General features: G+C 40.2%; 2 protein-coding genes across 5 annotated transcripts in view; both read right to left on the bottom strand.

Annotated features, from left to right (window-relative positions):
- Positions 1-18,939, bottom strand: part of LOC142354358 (uncharacterized) — a 406,219-nt gene that overhangs the window by 46,756 nt on the left and 340,524 nt on the right. For 2 of the 4 annotated variants that reach the window (XM_075406629.1, XM_075406631.1), the window contains exons 1-2: positions 4,747-4,894; positions 3,884-4,111 (exon numbers count right to left, since the gene is read on the bottom strand). In XM_075406629.1, coding sequence (XP_075262744.1) covers positions 3,884-4,111; positions 4,747-4,830 — 312 coding nt within the window. In that variant the 5' untranslated portion in view covers positions 4,831-4,894. Of the gene's footprint in view, positions 1-3,883; positions 4,114-4,746; positions 4,895-18,939 lie in introns of those variants that run through there. The other 2 variants (XM_075406632.1, XM_075406630.1) reach the window with 2 other exon arrangements.
- The window catches only part of LOC142354357 (uncharacterized), a 350,658-nt gene that overhangs the window by 279,609 nt on the left and 52,110 nt on the right, over positions 1-18,939 (bottom strand). The window lies entirely within an intron of this gene.

The following is an 18,939-nucleotide window of genomic DNA, read 5'->3' as shown; positions in this document are numbered from 1 at the left end:
GTAAATAATTTTGAAAACAAGCCACTATAGCTCCTTTAGAGCTGCGTCATGAGAATTAAATTTCTATATAAACTTAGACATCACTGGATCGTATATAATTTTAAAGACATGGCACTATAACTGATTGGAGCTGCGTCATGAGAATTAAATTTCTATATAAACTTAGACATCACTGGATCGTATATAATTTTAAAGACATGGCACTATAACTGATTGGAGCTGCGTCATGAGAATTGAAATTCTATATAAACTAATTTGTTATGAATCTAGTCTCCACTCACACACTATAGCACTGCACGAACTATCAATGTCAATCCGCCGTTTTAAACCACGGCACCTTCTGAGGCATATGATAGCGCTGCACAGGAAAACATATTCACGCGCTTATGTATGCTATGTCGTCTGATTATGATTCTTCTTCCTATCGAGCAATTTTGCTAGCTAGTTGTTTTACAGTGCGCGTTGCGGACGTTACTGTGCCCCATGAAGAAAACACGAGCGCAACGAAGCTACTTTTCTCGACGTTAAGTATTCCTTGCTCATACTTGAGGAACTTCAACGACTCATGATAACTGTACGCTTCTACGGAGTTTTTCGGGGATGTCTTGGCGAGTGGGTTTAACATCTCCACGTCGAAGAAAAAACGGCTGAACCTGGGCCCCATAGGCCATTCTTTTTTATGGCCTCGATGTTATATCTAATGCAAAGCCTATATCTAGAATCGGACATTTCGTGAGCGTGAAACCGTAACGATTAAGCGGTAGAGATCTGAGCAAGTTCGAGGCTGCTTTTTCCGAAGCAATTTCTATAACGTGGCGTTGCTCGGACTGAGACCTTTCCACAAGATCCTTTCGCGATCGAATTTTATTCCGGCGTGCCGTTCGTTGGTCGTATTTTATTCGTTCTTGGGTGAAATGAGCTTTTGCTCGATCCTCATCTTCAAGAGGAGCGCATGCGGTCAGTGAAGCGGCGTACTCCGTTTCGTAATCTATTGGCTCCCTGATGTTAAGTTCGCCCTCCCGAGTTGCAGCGTATGTAATCGCCGAAGAACCGAAGATACCGAAGAACAACGGTAGGACGTGCGCTTGGTTGTTGGCTTCCGCGTCTGTGAAAATAATCCGTGATTTTGGCGTTGTCCTAGACATAAACTTAATTTGTTGAACGCCTCTTATGAGAGGCTACTTGCCCTAATTTATTCAACAAAATGCCATACTACCCAGCTGTGGTCACCTTAAAGGTCTCATAGGCTTTCTCATTGCCTATTAGAGATCCTAGAACGCGGCAACCGTCAAGAATTTCAACTGCCGTCCCCTCAAACAACCTGGGAGCTTTGATCATTGACGTCACTTTTACTTTTAATTGACACTTCGAGGCGTTCATGGTGTAGCCAAAATAGCTACCATGTTCAGTGAAGAACAAGAGTAAGTCCTCCAAACGTCCTACTGCGCTGCCGTTGTCTGCGTGCGTATTCTCTATACTCTGCCATAGCAATGGGTCCCTTTTGAAATGCGCCCTTCAGGCGGGGCTGAATATGGGTTTTGAATAACAAAACAAGGCAGCGCAAATTCTCCTGATATTTTCAACTGCCGAGTTACGGTTGAGGCAGTTGAAGGCGTTTTTTGCGTCTATTAGGATAACAGCTTCATTTTCAGGTTCTTGATATTGCGAGCGCAGAGAGTGAATTGCGTGTTCAATCCCGCACTTTTGGCCTCTGCAAAGTTTTGAGTTGCCGTCCAAAAAACGTAGGTCGTTTTCCATTCGCTTGATGCATTTGCCTATGATGCGACGAAGATGTTCTCCAACGCCGGTCAATCACCAGTGTTTTATTTAAGGGGATTCGACTGCATGCGTTGTACGCTTCAAGAGACTTCAGAAACTATCAGTTGCCAGACGAATAGCAATTTTGGCTACCGTTTTCGTTATGTTTCTTCAAACTTCTTTGAAGGAAGTGAAAATTCGTCTCCAATAGTTTGCGTTTAAAGCAGACTCTCCGAGCTGCCAATGGCTTTTCAAGGCTGCCTTTTAAACTGCCGATGCAACTACGTTTTCGAAGATTGCGGGATAGTACGGGAGTGACTCGAACCATTTTTCGTCAACTATGTAATTGAGGTAGTCGGGTGTTCCTCTTTCAGCAACTCATACAATTTTGTCGGTTGATAGTATGGTTTGGCGATAACATCCCGGATAATAGTTCACCAATGAGACACTTGATGGCGTTCGAAATGTTTTCGGTTTCCATGAAGTTGTTCAACTATTTCACTTCATCAATTTTTCCCTTTTGAGGGGTCTTACGCAGTTTATCGATGCGGCCTTGGCACCATTACTGTAGGCGTCGTGCGAGGTTCTTGGTAGTTAAATCGTCGTTGGTCGATTTCACGCAAGGGAAAACCAGGTGAGCGAAGATAGCGGCAACCTTCAATGAAAGTTCCTTTCACAAACTTTTCTGCAAACTGTTTCAGATTTTCATCATGAAATTCAACGAATTTTTGCCCTGCATTGTTTTTGATTGGTATTAAGAGCTTTGCCCGCCAGTGACAGATTATTTGTGAATTCTGTCAACCTTATCGCCGTTTTCTGGCAGTGTATGCCAGAACGTTTCTGAAATTTTTTCGTTTTTTCCCGCTACGTTCTGGGGGGCCGTTGCAACAATGGGTCAATCATTGGCCTCATTAGCAGCAGCCTGGGCTTCTTATGGCGGTGTAGGGGTTGTATGGTCTTGGTTTTCGGTATGGGGGTCAGTGCGCGGATCTGTTGGAGCTGTTACGATCACCATGCGTTGCTTTTGAAATACATCGCAGACATTGAAACCCGGGAGTGCGGTCAGCGGGGCGTTTCAAACCGCTGCACCTAACGTCACGCCAGCCGCAAGCAATGCAGCCAACGCTCGCGTTCCTTAAAGGAGTTTTACAATGACTGCATTCACTTTGAATATGAAAACGGTTGAGAGAAGCGACACATCTATGGTCGTGGGAGACTGCGAGAGGTGGAAATTGAACTTAGTAAGAAGCAAAAGTATAAATCAGGAAATGAAGCATTCGAGCGAATGGCTGATTGCCATAGTATGAGAAATGTACATCATCACTAGAAATTAGAGTCATAGATACTGTCAAAATTAAGGGTGATTACACAAGGATAAAAGTTAAAAAGCACAAATTGCAGAGCATTATTTAGAGCAAATAGCTTCTTGTTGACATGGGGTTGATTAACTGAAATAATGGTTTTTGGCACACATTGGAGAAATATATTATATCTAAGAGACACTGCCAATCATTAGCGAACTGTTGGGGAGTACTTCGATCATCATTAAACCCGGCATATAGCCTATGCTTTTAAACGCCATAGCCTATGATGGGGAGACACAATAGTTTTCAACATTCTTTATGTTCCCCTTTTTGTAAATAGACGAGCTGCTAGTTTCCCCGCTTTTGGAATCTTGTGGTGTCTCTTGTTCAAGCAACAAAACAAATTTAAGTATTGTTCTGATTGTCAATTTTGTTCTCATTCGACTCGATTTCATGGGAACCAAAACAAACTTTAATCAAGTTTTTTGATTATATCCTCTCCCACCCCGCTTAGTGGTCGTATAACCTATATAGCCCTCCATGAGATAATGAGGACATAATAGTGATTTTCAGCTACTAACTTTCTTGTTAGAAAGTTGTTTGGGTCTTTCTCAATATAGCCCCAAATTTTGGGTCTATAATGAGAAAGACCTCAAAAATCCCCAAACTACTTTCTAGAAAGAAATTAAACTTTGCTAGAGATGCAGCCTCAAAACAATGATCAAGCTCCAAGTAGTTAATGTAGTTCAGAGGTGAAAATCACTGGACAAATCGTTTCAATTAATTCAATAACTGCAACACTTACAGGTGGCAAAACTTACAAGCATGAAGTTCCAGGGTCTTTGCCAGCCATTTTTTCTCGGAGCTTTCTGTTTCAAATCACGAGGTGTATTGCTTTGACTTGGTTTCTTCTCGGAAGACGCTGATGCAGCCGTGTTTGTCAGGTTGCTCGTACTACCATATGACCCTCTCCCAGATGTAGCAGGAACAATGGTTCCTCCAGCTAGGTCCTCGCTGCTGGCTTCGATGTCAACACCAGCTGCGCTCATCTGAAAAACCAGATGATGTTTTGTCTAGTCTCTAGTCGGCGTTTTCGCAGTAAAAGAAAGATTCATAAATATAGCCCTGGATATTAGAGCTGAGTCAATTTTTTCGGAGTGAATAAAGAAAAAATTACTCCAAATGCATATTTTAGTGAGCCAAAATAAGTGAGAGCTTCAAAGCCAGTCGTCTATAGATACAATAAACTCAGCGAACCTCCTATTCAACGTCCAATACAGGTGACATTTATTCAAGCCTAAAGTTAATGTTAAGCAATTTATTAGCATGAACTTTGATGATGTTTCTTTAACACAGAAATTGACTGTCAATCAACAGTGAAGACAGCTTTGAACAGTTTAGTGTGCAGCTCTAGTAACAGCAATTCAACGGCTACCTAGACTGATATTCACCGCATTGCTACGATACTTCAAGGAACAATCAATATAAGCAACCAACTTGAAAGGTAAATTAAAAGTCCAACTCATCCATGATGAAAATTTCACGATGGCACATGCCCTCGATTGTCCAGAGGGTAGCTACTAAAAAACAATAGCAATGGGTACAAATAACACGGAAGATCAACAGACAAATAAAGCTGTACAGAAAAGAAAGACGAGCAAAGAGTAACTGATGTTTAGAAAACCTCATCTTTTCCACTTGTCTTCGCGTGCACTAGTGAGAGCGAGAGAGAGAGAGAGAGTTTAGGCTTCTGTGGGTCTTTCCACATGGGTTTGCACCCTTCATATAACGACTGAGCTGAGCTTCTGCACCGGGTTACAATGTCCACAGCTGCAGTTGAAAGCCCAGGAACATAAGTTGACTTCCGAATAACTTTTGAAGAAGTAGTTCCAGTATATTTTTGTTAAATATTTCTTATCAATTTGATCGAGATCGACGTTCCCTACTTTTCGCATTATATTTAGTAAATAACTGGTTCTTTTCCAGAAGTTTTCATCAGCCTTCCTTGTTCTTGTTTTATTAATTGTTATTAGGTCGTTTTGACGTGTGCTTAACAACCCTTCATTATTGTTTGTTTTAATGGGTATTTTTATATTGTAAGATCCTTTAAGCAGTGAGATAAGCATTAATAGATCATGCAATTCAAAGTAATATGACAATGGCAGCAACTTCAGTGTGGTCAGTCTTTGCTTGTAACTAATTTCCCAGTTACTGATTATCCACGACGTTGCTTTCTTTGAATGTGCTCGATGTCTTTGCTTTCGGTCTTATTCGCGAACCATGCTTGTGAGGCATAACTTATGACTGGTATAACGTAGCCGACATATGCATTGAGTTTTGTTGTTTGCGATGCAAGGTTTGATATGTTTCGTTTTAGGAAATAAAATTCTTTCCAGGCTTTGCTACAACGTTTCTTTATATTCGCTTTCCCTGATAACTTAGTAGCCATAATTATACCTAGATCTTTTTGCTCGCTTTTATTTGAGAGAGTTTTAGAGTTAAGTATAAAGGAGTGCCAGTTTTTTTCGTTTACTTTAATCGGCAGGATGTGACAGTTGCTTTCATTGAGTTGCATTTTGTTGTTATGGCACCATTTTTCGATTTTTTTCAGGTCACTTTGTATATTTGCTGGATTTGTTGATACAAGCTTGAAATCATCTGCGTATCCAAACGCAGAGCATTTTGATGTTTGTTGTGGAAGATCGTTTATATATATTATGAAAAGTAGGGGACCTAGGAGAGATCCTTGGGGGACACCACTGGTTACTGGTACAGTTTCAGATTCCGAGTCATTTACTTTCACGTATTGTTTTCTATTTGATAGGTAACTGGCAACAATCTATAAGAAATTTCCCCCTACACCCAGGTTCTCCACTTTGTTAATCAGAAGATCGCGAGGAACTGTATCGAACGCTTTTTTGAAGTCAAGGTAAAGTACAAAAATTTCGTTGTCTTTTTCGTCGAATTCATTATACAACAGGTCTAGGAAGAGCAACATCTGGGTTACTACTGATCTATGCATTCTAAATCCGTGTTGTGATTCTTCTAGCTTTGTCTTGACAATTTCATATAGTTCGTCGAAAATTAGTTTTTCTAATACTTTTGAGACGCTACATAAGAGACTAATAGGGCGGTATTGTTCAATCAGTGCCCGATTCTGGGAGCGGGTCCTAAGCTGGGAGCGGGTGCTAAGTGGAGCGGGTCCTAAGCTTCTCAAGTGCAAAAAAGACGAAACCTTTATTAAGGTAGATATGCTGTAATTATGCGCTCCATCAGAGGCTTGAGAATGATGCTAATAAGGTGCTAATATGCCGATAATTCAATAAGAGCTGTTATAGCGGAATATGGTGTTAGTTTAACTCATCTTCTTCCGCTTTTTTAGATATTTGATGTTCATCCTTTACCTTTGTTTATTTTCAGTTTGTTTCAATATATTCTTTGGTGAGCTATCGAATTGTTGTGATAAACTTATTAAATAGGGCACTGGACAAATTTACAAACTGTGTAATTTCAGATCAAAATGAGCTAGGGACTTAAACAAAGCATATCCGCCGGTGCCAGCATTGTTTCCACAGGATTATATTCCAAAGACCCGTCGTTCCTAGCTTGACGGGCACTTTGTGTTGCTGTTTATTCCCAGATGCGACTTATGCCGTCGGTGCCAGTAGTGTGTTTATTAGACCTAAGATTAGTTATTATTTAGAGAATGCCAACGAGAGTTCAGCTATAGAAAGATTTCTCCGAGAAAGAAATAGCATGTAGTACTGAAGCATGTCCCGTTCTAACCAAAGTTATTCTACCGAAACATTTCGACTGCAGCAAGACTTTAATTTGTGGTTTCTACTCCAGTAGGCAGCAGAAGGAGCCAAAAAGTTACTCAAGTGTGCTTTTAGACAACTTAACAAAAGAAAACAAAGCTCGGTCATGCATTGCGAGAGAAATAGCCAAGAACAGCATGAACAAGAAAGCAAAAAATCAAACTTAATTATCAAAGGAACTACTCCTGTCAGCTCAATCAATGATCATGAAGTTGTTACTAAAATTGCCCGATCTGTCGATGTTGAAATTCAGAGCAATCAAATTGAAACGAAGAGAATCGCAAGGCCAGTGAAATCAATGTTCGGCAGCTTCTCCTGGTCAAATTCAAGTGTCTGTTGAAACGAACAGAATTTCTTCGTAATTCGGCCAAACTGAAAGATACCAATGACTATTCAACAGTATTTGTCGATCTTGATCTTACAAAGTCGGAACGTGAAGCTCAATATCAGCTTAGACTTGAGAAACGCTCACTTGAAAATAAATAATCTGACAAAGCTTTCGTTATTAGAAAAGGGCGAATAATTGAAAAATGGGGTTGACTACCGCGATATCAGACACAGCCTGTCAAAAATATTCTGAAGTGTCTACTCCTCAACGTGCAAAGCACCCTTAGTTTAGAACGACGTCTCAATTTATATCAACTGCTCTCACAAGAATCCCCAGACTTAGTTTGCCTCGTTGAAACGTGGTGAGTAGATGATTCAATACCAGATTCAGTCGTATTTTGTGGAATGCCCTACACTGTTATAGCTAGAAATGATCGAAACCAAGGAATACACAGAAGTCTTTTGCTTGCCGCAAATGATTCTGCCAGTACTCTTTTATGGCTCTGCATGCACAAATTCGAACCGAGGTGAGCTACAACAGCTTGAAAGATTTCAAGGAAAGTAGTCAAATGGATCCTTGGACAAAAAGTCATGCCGTATTCAGATCAACTGAGACTTCTTAACATACTACCACTACCAATGTTCATGCAACTGAATGACATTCTACTTTTATCGAAATTGAGAGAAGACGATAGCTTTTTACCAATGCTGAAACAAAATTCAAAAAAAGGGAGAACAAATGAATTATTCAAGCTCCCGAAAACCAGAACTGAAAAGGCTAGAAATGATTTCTTTTTCCGTACATGCAGACTAGCAAATCGAATAGAAAAATACATTGAATTTAATACGAAAAAAGGCCTTAAAAATCGAGTTTTTAATTTCATGTGGAAGTTTGTAAACGAGCGATTCGACGAAAATAACATCTGTAGCTGGCATCTATACTGTGACTGTCAGATCTGCAGAAATAATAGGACAATTTTCTAAGACGACGACTGGGACCAAAATCCTCTCAGTGAAAACTGTAAATCCCCAACAACAACAACAACAACAACAACAACAACAACAACAACAACAACAATTCTTTTTTGGAGCTCTTCAGAGTCACGAGCTTAGAAATTGGTGATTTTTTTGTTAGCGGCGTGTTTAGTACCTGTTTTCTTCAACTTGGCCTAGTCCTCGTGTACCTACCCCTAGGGGATCAAAATTTTTTACAACAGCATCATTCGCAGAAAATTGTATTCTCGATCCGTACAATAATTTTAAACAGACGGATGCATCGTCTCAAGAGTCGAAATTTGTGGTTATTGGCGATTTTAATCTGCCCAATGTAAATTGGGAAAGTAACACCACCGCGATCTCTGTTGATCAGTCTTTACTTGACTCGATGACACAGGAGTTGCTTTTAGAACAGATTATTAGATCTCCTACGCACAAGAGGGGTAATATAATAGATCTGGTTTTCGTATCTCAATCTGATGCTTTTGACTATGAAGTGCTGCCTGCATCTTTTTCAGATCACTATCCCCTCATTATTAGTTACGATTATCTACCATGCTAAGTGGCTCCGTTCTCCTCCGAATTCTCAGCAAGTGGCTTCAACCAGATATTTTAGAGAGCAAGATCGATTTAATTGACTTTGAGGCAGCACCTAGTCTGCTAAATACTAGTGAGTTCTTATTGAAGGCATTAGTAGATGTAATCTCTTCCTGTCTTGTTCGAAAACGCAAAAGAGCAAATTGTTTCCTTTTTATTACAGTTCACTGACGATGCACTTTATTAATAAACTAGAGACTGCTAAACGACAATTGAGTTCGAAGTACAAATTTGATAAGCTGAAAAAAGAGGTAATGAACTTTGTTGAGCTCGATAAAGTGTCTTTTCTTCAGTCAACAAAAACGTTCAGCACGAACGATGCATTTAAAATGCTGAAAAATCTAAGTGGACGCAGCTCTTTTTCCAACGAAATGATATATCAGGATCGGCTTGCTGGGTCTGATATCGAAAAAGCCAATCTATTCAATCTTTTCTTCCCTTCGGTGTACAAGCAATCCTCTCTCTCTGTACCTCCCATCGATACCCAAAGTGCCTATATTCACCTCGGTGATTTAGTTTTTACCGTCTCGCAGACCGTCAAACTACTTGAAACATTGCCTATGAGCCCAAATGCCGTAGCGGATGAAATTCCGCCCTTTGTACTGAAGTACTGCTCTGCTTCTCTTTGGCCCCTAATTCACTCATTGTTTTCACGTATAATTCTTACCTGCAAATGGCCGTGGCTCTGGAAATGTGCATTTGTAAAGTCGATCCATAAAAAGACTCCCGAAACAATATCGAGAAATACAGACCAATATCGTTGCTACCCCGCTTATCCCTGGTGTTGGAAAAGCTTATTTTTGATTTTCTTTGCTCGCGACTACGATACAAATTGAACATTTGTCAACATGGATTCCGAAGAAAGCATTCAACAATAACTCAATTGATTATATACGTCGAGCAAGTCTTAATTTACCTGGACTTTGCTAAGGCTTTTGACACCGTTAACCATGCTGTTTTGCTTGACAAGTTAGCTTTATATGGCCTTGATAACATTTTTTTAAAACTTATTTTTCCTACTTAAGTGATAGATTGCAACGAGTAAATGTCATTAGGACTTTATCAGATAAAATCAAGGTTACTAGTGGAGTTCCTCAAGGCAGTGTCTTAGGACCGTTGCTGTTTCTTGTATATATTGACGACATGCTGTCCTTACGGGAATTCTCAAGTTGTTTCTGCTTTGCAGACGACACAAAATTGGCATGTGCGGGAGAAGACATGTTTAACAAACGCCAGGAAGACCTTTATAAGCTCTTTACTTGCGCTGCCGATAATGATCTTACCTTCAAAGTTGTCAAATGTGTGTATCTAAAAGTATCCGAAAAGTTGGAAAGTGGTTTGAGTTCTGGGTCCAATATGATACGAAAATTTGACAAAATAAATAATTTAGGCATAGAAAGCTCATGTAACTTAGAGTGAAATGTCCATATGAGGACCAAGCTGGCGTAAACTTAGAGAAGTTTTAATTATCTTCGACATAATGTGCCTTACAGCTTACCAATCAGCGTTAAATATAATTTATTTTCTGCCTATATTCTGTGAATTCTGTTTTTGGTTCTCAAGCGTGGTTTGCTGATATCAGCCATCTTAGATTATTAGAAAATTTTTATTGGAAGGGTTTACGCTGGTGCTATGGAAGGAATGACTACAACACACTTCTTCGTGCGTCAAATAATACTCCAATATGCTATCAACTGATTGAACGTGCTCTTCGCTTCTTTATTTCCATTGTTTTGGGCAATACGTGCACAAAATTTGATGACTTTTTCTCTATCAAGACATATTCTAAAATGCTTCGAACTAACTCTCATGATCATATTGTAGTGAGCCCCACGAAAAAGCAGCTGACAGCTAAATCATTTTTTAAGCGGGTACAAATCTATGTGAATGACTTCAGCGACACTGGTAACTTAAACATCCTGAGCCCACCAGACAACTACAAAGTTTTACTGAAAACTTTTTTCTCCACTCTGCGTGACTCAAAAATTAATCCGGACGTGACCCGTAGTTGGTCCATTAAATGCCGTTCTGCGTTCTGCCGTTCTTAAATTTTTGTAATTAAATTTTTTCCCTAGTTGTAATAGCTATAGATAAATTTTCTTGTTTGTACCATATGCATAGATCTTTTCTGATGTGTTGTATTAAAATCCATAAATTGGTCAATTGAAGTCTTTTACTACTACTACTACTACTACTACTACTACTACTACTACTACTACTACTACTACTACTACTACTACTACTACTACTACTACTACTACTACTACTACTACTACTACTACTACTACTACTACTACTACTACTACTACTACTACTACTACTACTACTACTACTACTACTACTACTACTACTACTACTACTACTACTACTACTACATGATCTGAAGGACAATTTGAAGCGAAAAGTGTAAAGCTCATACCAATTTGAAACAACATTTTTGTTGAAATGCCAATTTAAAAAAGTAGTAAGGGTGGTTGTAAGGGTTTCAAATTGGCATTTCAGATCAATTTTTTAATATGATATTGAGATTAAGTTTTTTACTACTAAATTTTTACAATATTTTTCAAATTGGTATTGAGAATACGTTTTTTACTACCAAAATTTTTACAGTAGTTACAGACTATTTTTTTAAAAAATTAACTTTTTCTCAAATTTTACAGACTTTTTTCTCAAATTTTACAGACAAACAAACATTGCGTCGGACGTTTGGTCTATTTTTCACTACTAAAATCGTCGGACGACTGATTAAACATAGTACTCTTGGTAGAAAAGACAGGTACTTTAGGTAAGTTATGATTGAACAATTAAATAACGTTAAACAATTACAAGGTTAAACATTAAGTTATGATTACAAGGTTAAACATGTTAAGTTACAAGGTTAAACAATTAAACTAGGTTAAACAAGGTTAAACAAATTTAATGGCTAAAACAATAAAAAATTTATCTATTTTTGAATACTTGAACAGCAGACTTTAGTTTTGTGTATATCCGCAAATGCGCATCGTTCGATAATCTAATTCCAGCTTCCTCACATCGTGCCTTGATGTCGGGAACTGAAACTGTGGAACTGACTCCGGAAAACAGCAAGCATGCTTTCTTTTCGGGGTCAGTCCACGCGGGGGCTCCCGATTTGACGCGGAATGATTTCAAAGACTTTATAAACTTCTCTCGGAGAACGTCTTCACTACTCTGACCTATAGTTGACCTCCGTCGAGCGTCTGCAGTAACCGTTTGTTCCCGAGTCACGTTTGCAGCAGGTTGTTCTGTTGGAGTAACCGGGTTAATTGGAGTTAGGTTAACTGACGGCCTAATTGCATTGAATCGCCGTACGATTGGTTCCGAACATATAGGCGTCTCCATTGGCGTCTGTGGATCAATGGGATGTGGCTCTTCGGGCGCTTCAAAGTCAGACTCTACATCAGACTCTTTGTCGTCTACTTCTGCTTCTTCGGCTTCTTCGGCTTCTTCCGGTGGGATATCTGACGACAAATCGTCACAATATATCGACAACAGCTGGTCGCGGTCCTCTGAGGTTCCCTCTCTACCAATGTAGATATCCTCAGCTGTTGTCTTGTTGTGAGCCGTTTGTGCCAAATGCGCTTTTGTCACCCCCTCTGGAACCTTGCCAATGAAACTTTTCCATCGGCGTTCCCAATACTTTCTGATGGAGTTGGCGTTAAATCGCACTTCGTTTGGGTCATCGCCGAATAGAGTAAAGAAAGTTTCCTGAATGTGTTTTGAAATGGACCGCTCAATTTTGTTCTGCTTCGAGCTGAAGACATACTTCGACTCCATTGAATCATTCTCGTCGGCAAATGTCTCCTTTAACTTGTAAAGCAGCGGTATTTGATCGGCCTTTATTTTCAAATACAGCGTATAAAACTTTCCCGTCTTGTGCCTATCAGTTTCCAGAACGCTGTTTTCTTCAATGTACTTGACGTCCTCCCAAGTGAGTGCCAGTAAGGGTCCAGACCGTACATTAAGTCTACCTTGTAGCACAAAGAAATTTAGGGCCTGTTGTTGCTTGTACGTTAAGGTAGATGTTGCTAAGTTGTCCTTTAGATGACTCAAGGCCAGCTTGTGACGATTTCGTACCAGAGCAATCGACGGGACCCGGGCTCGCAATTGTTTGGCTGTGGTACGATAGTTCTTAATAGCTGCAGTGGAGAACGCTTTCCTTACACTTTTAATTGCCGCCAACATCGTTGAGTGCTCTCGTTCCATCCTGTTGGAGACACCGTCTGAATACAAAAAACAGTAATCAACGAAGTTGCTGAAAGTTGCGAGATAGTTTAGCATCGTTTGAGGCTTCAATCCTCTTCGCTCTTGCAACTGGAGGCAAGCTTGTAATAGTTGCTGTGGTCGCCTCAGACCTTGTGTTTCCCCATACAATACAGCCATCAACTGAATTAAGCCTGATCTGTCCTCGTTGCAATATTCATTGCCCGCACATTTTGCCAACTGTTTTTGGTGCTCAGTGAACCTGCGGGCAATTTCTAAATCGCTGGTCCTCGCAATTACTGAGGACTTCAATTTGGCTCTTAGATTGTCTGGAAGTGAACTAAAACAAACAAAAATATAACTCAACCGAAATACATTGTAATTTATTGCCCAACATTGTCAGACGTTTGACTCAACATTGGAGTGTTTATGCAACTGTCAGACGTTTGACTCAACATTGGATTGTTTATTATGCAATTGTCAGACGTTTTAGTAAGCAATAAATTGGTTATGCATTGGAGTGTTTATTATGCAATTGTTAAACGTTTGACTCAACATTATATTGTTTATGCAATTGTTAAACGTTTGATTCAACATTTAATTGTTTTGCAATTGTCAGACGTTTGATTTAACATTGGATTGTTTATGCAATTGTCTTACGTTTGACTCAACAAAAATGGTCTCCGAGTAAAATAACTTTATCACTTACGCCCTGCTTTCCGGATTCTCCACTCTCGTGACTGCAGAACAATCGCACTTGTTGGTGTACTTGTGCGTCACCAGAGAAGCAAATCGTCTGTAGCAAGCCATACAGTCATAAATTTTGTGCTTCTTCTGTACATTTTTTGTCCTGTAGAAATCGATGATAAAGGTTATCTCTGCTTTTTCGAGAATGTCATTGTGTTGCTGCAAGTGCTTGTCCATTCTCTTGACAACGGCATGACAAACTAGGCACTCCAGAACCGGATCAGTTTTAACTTTCTTTGGTCGTTGGAGTCGAGCCTTCTCGACGTTTGGTAACATTTCAACGGTTGCTTCACGGATGGGTACGATTTCAACGATTGCTTCATCAGGCGGTGCTTCCTCGACGATTGCTTCACTGGGTGACACTTGAACGATTGCTTCATCACTCGGTGCTTCCTCGACGATTGCTTCACTGGGTGACACTTGAACGATTGCTTCATCACTCGGTGCTTCCTCGACGATTGCTTCACTGGGTGACACTTGAAGGATTGCTTCATCACTTGGTGCTTCCTCGACGATTGCTTCACTGGGTGACACTTGAACGATTGCTTCATCACTCGGTGCTTCCTCGACGATTGCTTCACTGGGTGACACTTGAACGATTGCTTCATCACTCGGTGCTTCTTTCATGCATGTGGTGCACTGGCAATTCCTATTATTATCTCCAAAATAATCAGGGCTATAAAAAACTGAAATTTCTTCGTCAATTTCAATTGTTCTAGTTGTCTGGATTGATATGATCGTTTTGTTCTTTTCACCGGACACAACATATCGGGCGTTTGGGTTGCATTCGTGATTGACGAATGAAGCAGGTCCGAGCATAATCCGTGTGCTCTTAAAATTGTTTGTGGGGGCAAAAACCGAAAAAGACATGTCCTCCGTGAGCTCGTCATCAGAGACAGTTTCTGTAAAACCCTCCAGACCTGAGATGACTGTTTTTGGCCTGAATTTCTTCTTGGCGACAACGCGCATCTGTGTAAAGCCATCTTGTGGTTCATATTTTGAAGTAGTGAGGAAACTAACATTTTCAAGGGAGTCGAGATATGATTTGAACATCTGCGTGTACAGAGCTTTTGCTTTCGGATCTCTCATCAAAAGAGATTGAAAGTCTGAATGAAAACAGAGCTTGTGTGTTTCCAACGTTTGGCAGTCAATTAACTTTTCAGTGAGCTCAGCATCTATGAAACCAAGAATTTGCCAGTTTGCGTTTACGATATCTGTGCCAACATCTTCGGGTTCCTCGTGTACCTCTTGTACGGGTTGTCTATCGTCTATCGTCGGGCTGTTTGCGTTTACGATATCTGTGCCAACATCTTCGGGTTCCTCGTGTACCTCTTGTACGGGTTGTCTATCGTCTATCGTCGGGCTGTTTGCGTTTACGATATCTGTGCCAACATCTTCGGGTTCCTCGTGTACCTCTTGTACGGGTTGTCTATCGTCTATCGTGGGGCTGTCGGGCTGAAATCGTTTTCCAGCACTTGTTTCGTCGGACTGCTGCTCGCGACTTCGTTTCTTGCTCAACTTACCCTTCCTATTATTATTGTTGTTGTTATTGTGATTGTCATCAGCAATAACTCTGTTTCTGAGGGTTCGCGTACGTGCTGTCTGACTTCGCAATTTAACCATTTTTGGATTTGAATCTGACAAAGATTTGAATCTTATTGTTGTAAGAGTTTACTTTAAAATGGCACAATTTTGAAATAGTTTTAGTGGCCTGAAATTTGAGTCCAAAAAGAAAAAGAGTCTGCGATAATTTGTTTATCTAATTGTTTATGAGGCAAGTACTAGTTATTAACTTTGTTCATCTATTTGTTTATTGTGCAAGTACTAGTTATTAACTTTTAATCGATTAGCGTCAATAAAAATATGACTAATTATCGGTTATAATTACCATTATCTTTTACCATTAGAAATGATCATTAGAAATGTCTCTTTTGAAGTTGTTCATCAATCGTTACACGATTGCATCTATCAATCGTTACACGATTGTTCATCAATCGTTACACGATTGTAAATGATATATAATATGCAATTGTTCTTGGGTGGGGGATTGTAAAAATCCCCCTTTCAAAAATTGCCCAGTTCAAGGTGACGGTCCCCTCAAACCGAACTTTAGATGATGATTCGGAGCATTGTAGATTTGGAGTAATAATATTAAATATTAAATATTAAACTAATCTACTTAGATGAGTAGAAACCCTAATGAAAATATATTCATTTTGACGTGATAGGGGCCAAACGGGGGTCAATCAATTTTCTTTTATCGATCAAGTTTTTGGGCATCACCTACTGGCTATTATTACATAAATGATAAGTTTCATTGATGATTGACCATTTCTTTGGTGATGATTGAATGTCACAATCGACCTTTGAAATGATTTAATTATGTATCAATAACAATCGTTTGACGATTGTAAAACAAATGAAAACATTTTCCAATAGAGGTCGCACGATTGCATTTACAATACAGCGAAGTTTTGAATTTAAAATATAGACGGTAATTAAAACTTGCTTATAATGTAAGTCAAATGTAACTGAGCCAGTTGTTCAACAACTGCAAAGTAATACATTGTAATTTGATTTTAAACCGTTTAAAACCAGGAGATGATATTATTATTATTATTAGCTGAGCTTTTCAGGACTGAAGAGTGATGATAGGTATCCGACTTTTTAGCGTGAAAACAATGAGCTAGAACACTTAATTTTTGTACCATGGAAAGTAGGTGTTTGATATATACTAATAACTAAGGTCACTCGTTCACTGTTGGAAACAAGTTGTCATCGTTAACTACGCTGTCTCAAGTTGTTCACCGTTAACAATCCGTAGGGTTACCTATACCCACCACCATGAGAGCCCGGCTCCATTACGAATACGGCACTTACCGTGCTCGGGTTTCCTCGCTGCAGGCGAGCGGGTGATCTTATTGAATTTCTAAATCTGATTTGCATTTGTGAAACGTTCTCATTTACCGTGAAACGTTCTCATTTAGTTTATTTTGGTATAGCTAATTTTGATAGCTAATACACTTCCCAGTCAGGGGTAGTTTCAATCAAAGCACCTTTGCAACAACGCGGAACTTTTAGTATAATTTGGTTTAGCTAACTTTCATAGCTAATACACTTCCCAGTCAGGGCTAGTTTCAATCAAAGCATGTTTGCAACAACGCGGAACTTTTAGTATAATTTGGTATAGCTAACTTTCAAAGCTAATACACTTCCCAGTCAGGGGTAGTTTCAATCAAAGCACGTTTGCAACAACGCGGAACAATTTGAAGCAAACGTCGAACAATTATCTCTAATTCTTCTTTTGAAGATTCCCAACATCTCTAATTCTTCTTTTAAAGATTCCCAACAATCGTCGCACGATCGGAAAAAATATTCGAGATATCAATAGAATTGAATTAAAAGTTATGACTCTCAATATAAATGAAAATAATGAAATAATCAGATCTAAATTTAAGAAATAAGTAGTTTGACTAATGAAAATAATGAAACAAGTTTTACAAGTCTTTTGGGCTTAACGCTTCCCCACAACATTCAGTTATGTTCAAAGTAGTGTTATCCAGCGACAATTGGGGTAAAGTGGAGTCATTCAAAGCGTCGAAAATTGCAGATGTATTTGCAGTCAATTCGTCCGGCAAAGCATTGGCAATTGCCGATGTACTTGCGGTCGGTGCTGGTTGAACCTCAGCGGGGTCCTGTGAGGCAATTGCCGATGTACTTGCGGTCGGTGCTGGTTGAACCTCAGCGGGGTCCTGTGAGGCCATTGTCGATGTACTTGCGGTCGGTGCTGGTTGAACCTCAGCGGGGTCCTCTGAGGCCGATTCCCCATATCGAATTACAGGCTTTGACGGTCTGCTGCTTTTTCTCGTGCCCTCCACTGCAACCTCCTCTGAAAGTTCGTCAGGCACGTAGGAGTCGTCGGACGAGTCGTTTCTAGGGCGTTTGCTAGGGCTTTTGCTAGGGCTTGCAACATCATTGTCGAAGCTCTTTTTTCTTGGGGAGCAGGTGAACTCTCTACGCTCGGGGACTTTAATTCGGCAGACCTTCACTAGGTTGGCTTTTAGTGGATTTTTGTCCTCGGCCGTTTGTGAGCTCTTCCGGATTAGCTTCTCGCCCGTTAGTTTCCTTCTCGAACTTTCGGCGTGACTACGAATTCGTTCAACGAGTGCTGAGTTAACGTTCGCGTCCGTCGATTGTTCCCTGGGTCGCAGTAGGTCCAACGCTGAGGGGCATTGACGCACCGTTCCGTAATTGGATAAGTCGGACTTAAGCAATTTCGCTGCAGGAAGTCCAGGAATCCGCAATGTTGCCACCTCGCTTGAGGTCTTCTCAATTGACGAACCCTCGGGCAGCTGCTCATAGACTCCCCGTAAGTTCCTGCCCCCTTTTTTGTACGATTTCCGTCGTTTGCGCTGATTCTTCTCGTTGACTGGCAATTGAGGAAAACCTTCTTGTAACGAGACCAACTGATCGCCACTCAGTCCTTCAAGCATTTTCCTCTTCTTCAATTTAACCTCACTGTCACTGTCGAGGTTTTCTTTTGGCCACACTTTCTCGTCTATAAGAGCCTCATCACCGATCGTTTCTTTATCTAAACAATGAAAACGTTTTAAGTAACAATCGTTTAACGTTTCCAGCATATCACAACGTTTCCAAGTGACAATCGTTTAACGTTTCTTAACAACTTTGACCGTTGGGTATTTGTAGAACTATTTGTTGAAGCTGTAAAAATAAGCTAGAAAATTCCTGATTAAGAGGTTTTAAAATCTTACCAATTTCGGTACAAGGTTTGCATGTCCTGGCTTTGTTGATCAGATCCCGATTTGAAAAGGGCCACCAGACCTTCTGCCCCATCTCAGTCATTCCCCAGCTTCCTGGATGGCTGGCATGTATCTGATCAACGACTGCCTCTTTGATAGCGTTTGGGATCGCCATCTTGTTGTTGACAAACACAATGCCGTTTCTGACGGTGAGCGATTTCCAGTGACTGTGTATATGTTTACTCAGCGACCTGCATCTCTGCTCGTCTTTCAATTCCACGCATTCTCGCACTTCTCTGAGAACCGTGTCGCGGTTGGTCAGCGCTGCGACTAGGGTGTCGTTGAAAATGCTCCTGATTTGGTTCTCTGTGACCATGTCCACTCCAGTGCTTTTAATTGGGGAGACGAAAG

Source organism: Convolutriloba macropyga, chromosome 15 (genome assembly GCF_964194025.1).
Source record: "Convolutriloba macropyga chromosome 15, txConMacr16.3, whole genome shotgun sequence".
NCBI lineage: Eukaryota > Metazoa > Xenacoelomorpha > Acoela > Convolutidae > Convolutriloba > Convolutriloba macropyga.
Note: the sequence above shows the minus strand (reverse complement) of the source record. Positions and strands in the feature narration are given on the sequence as shown.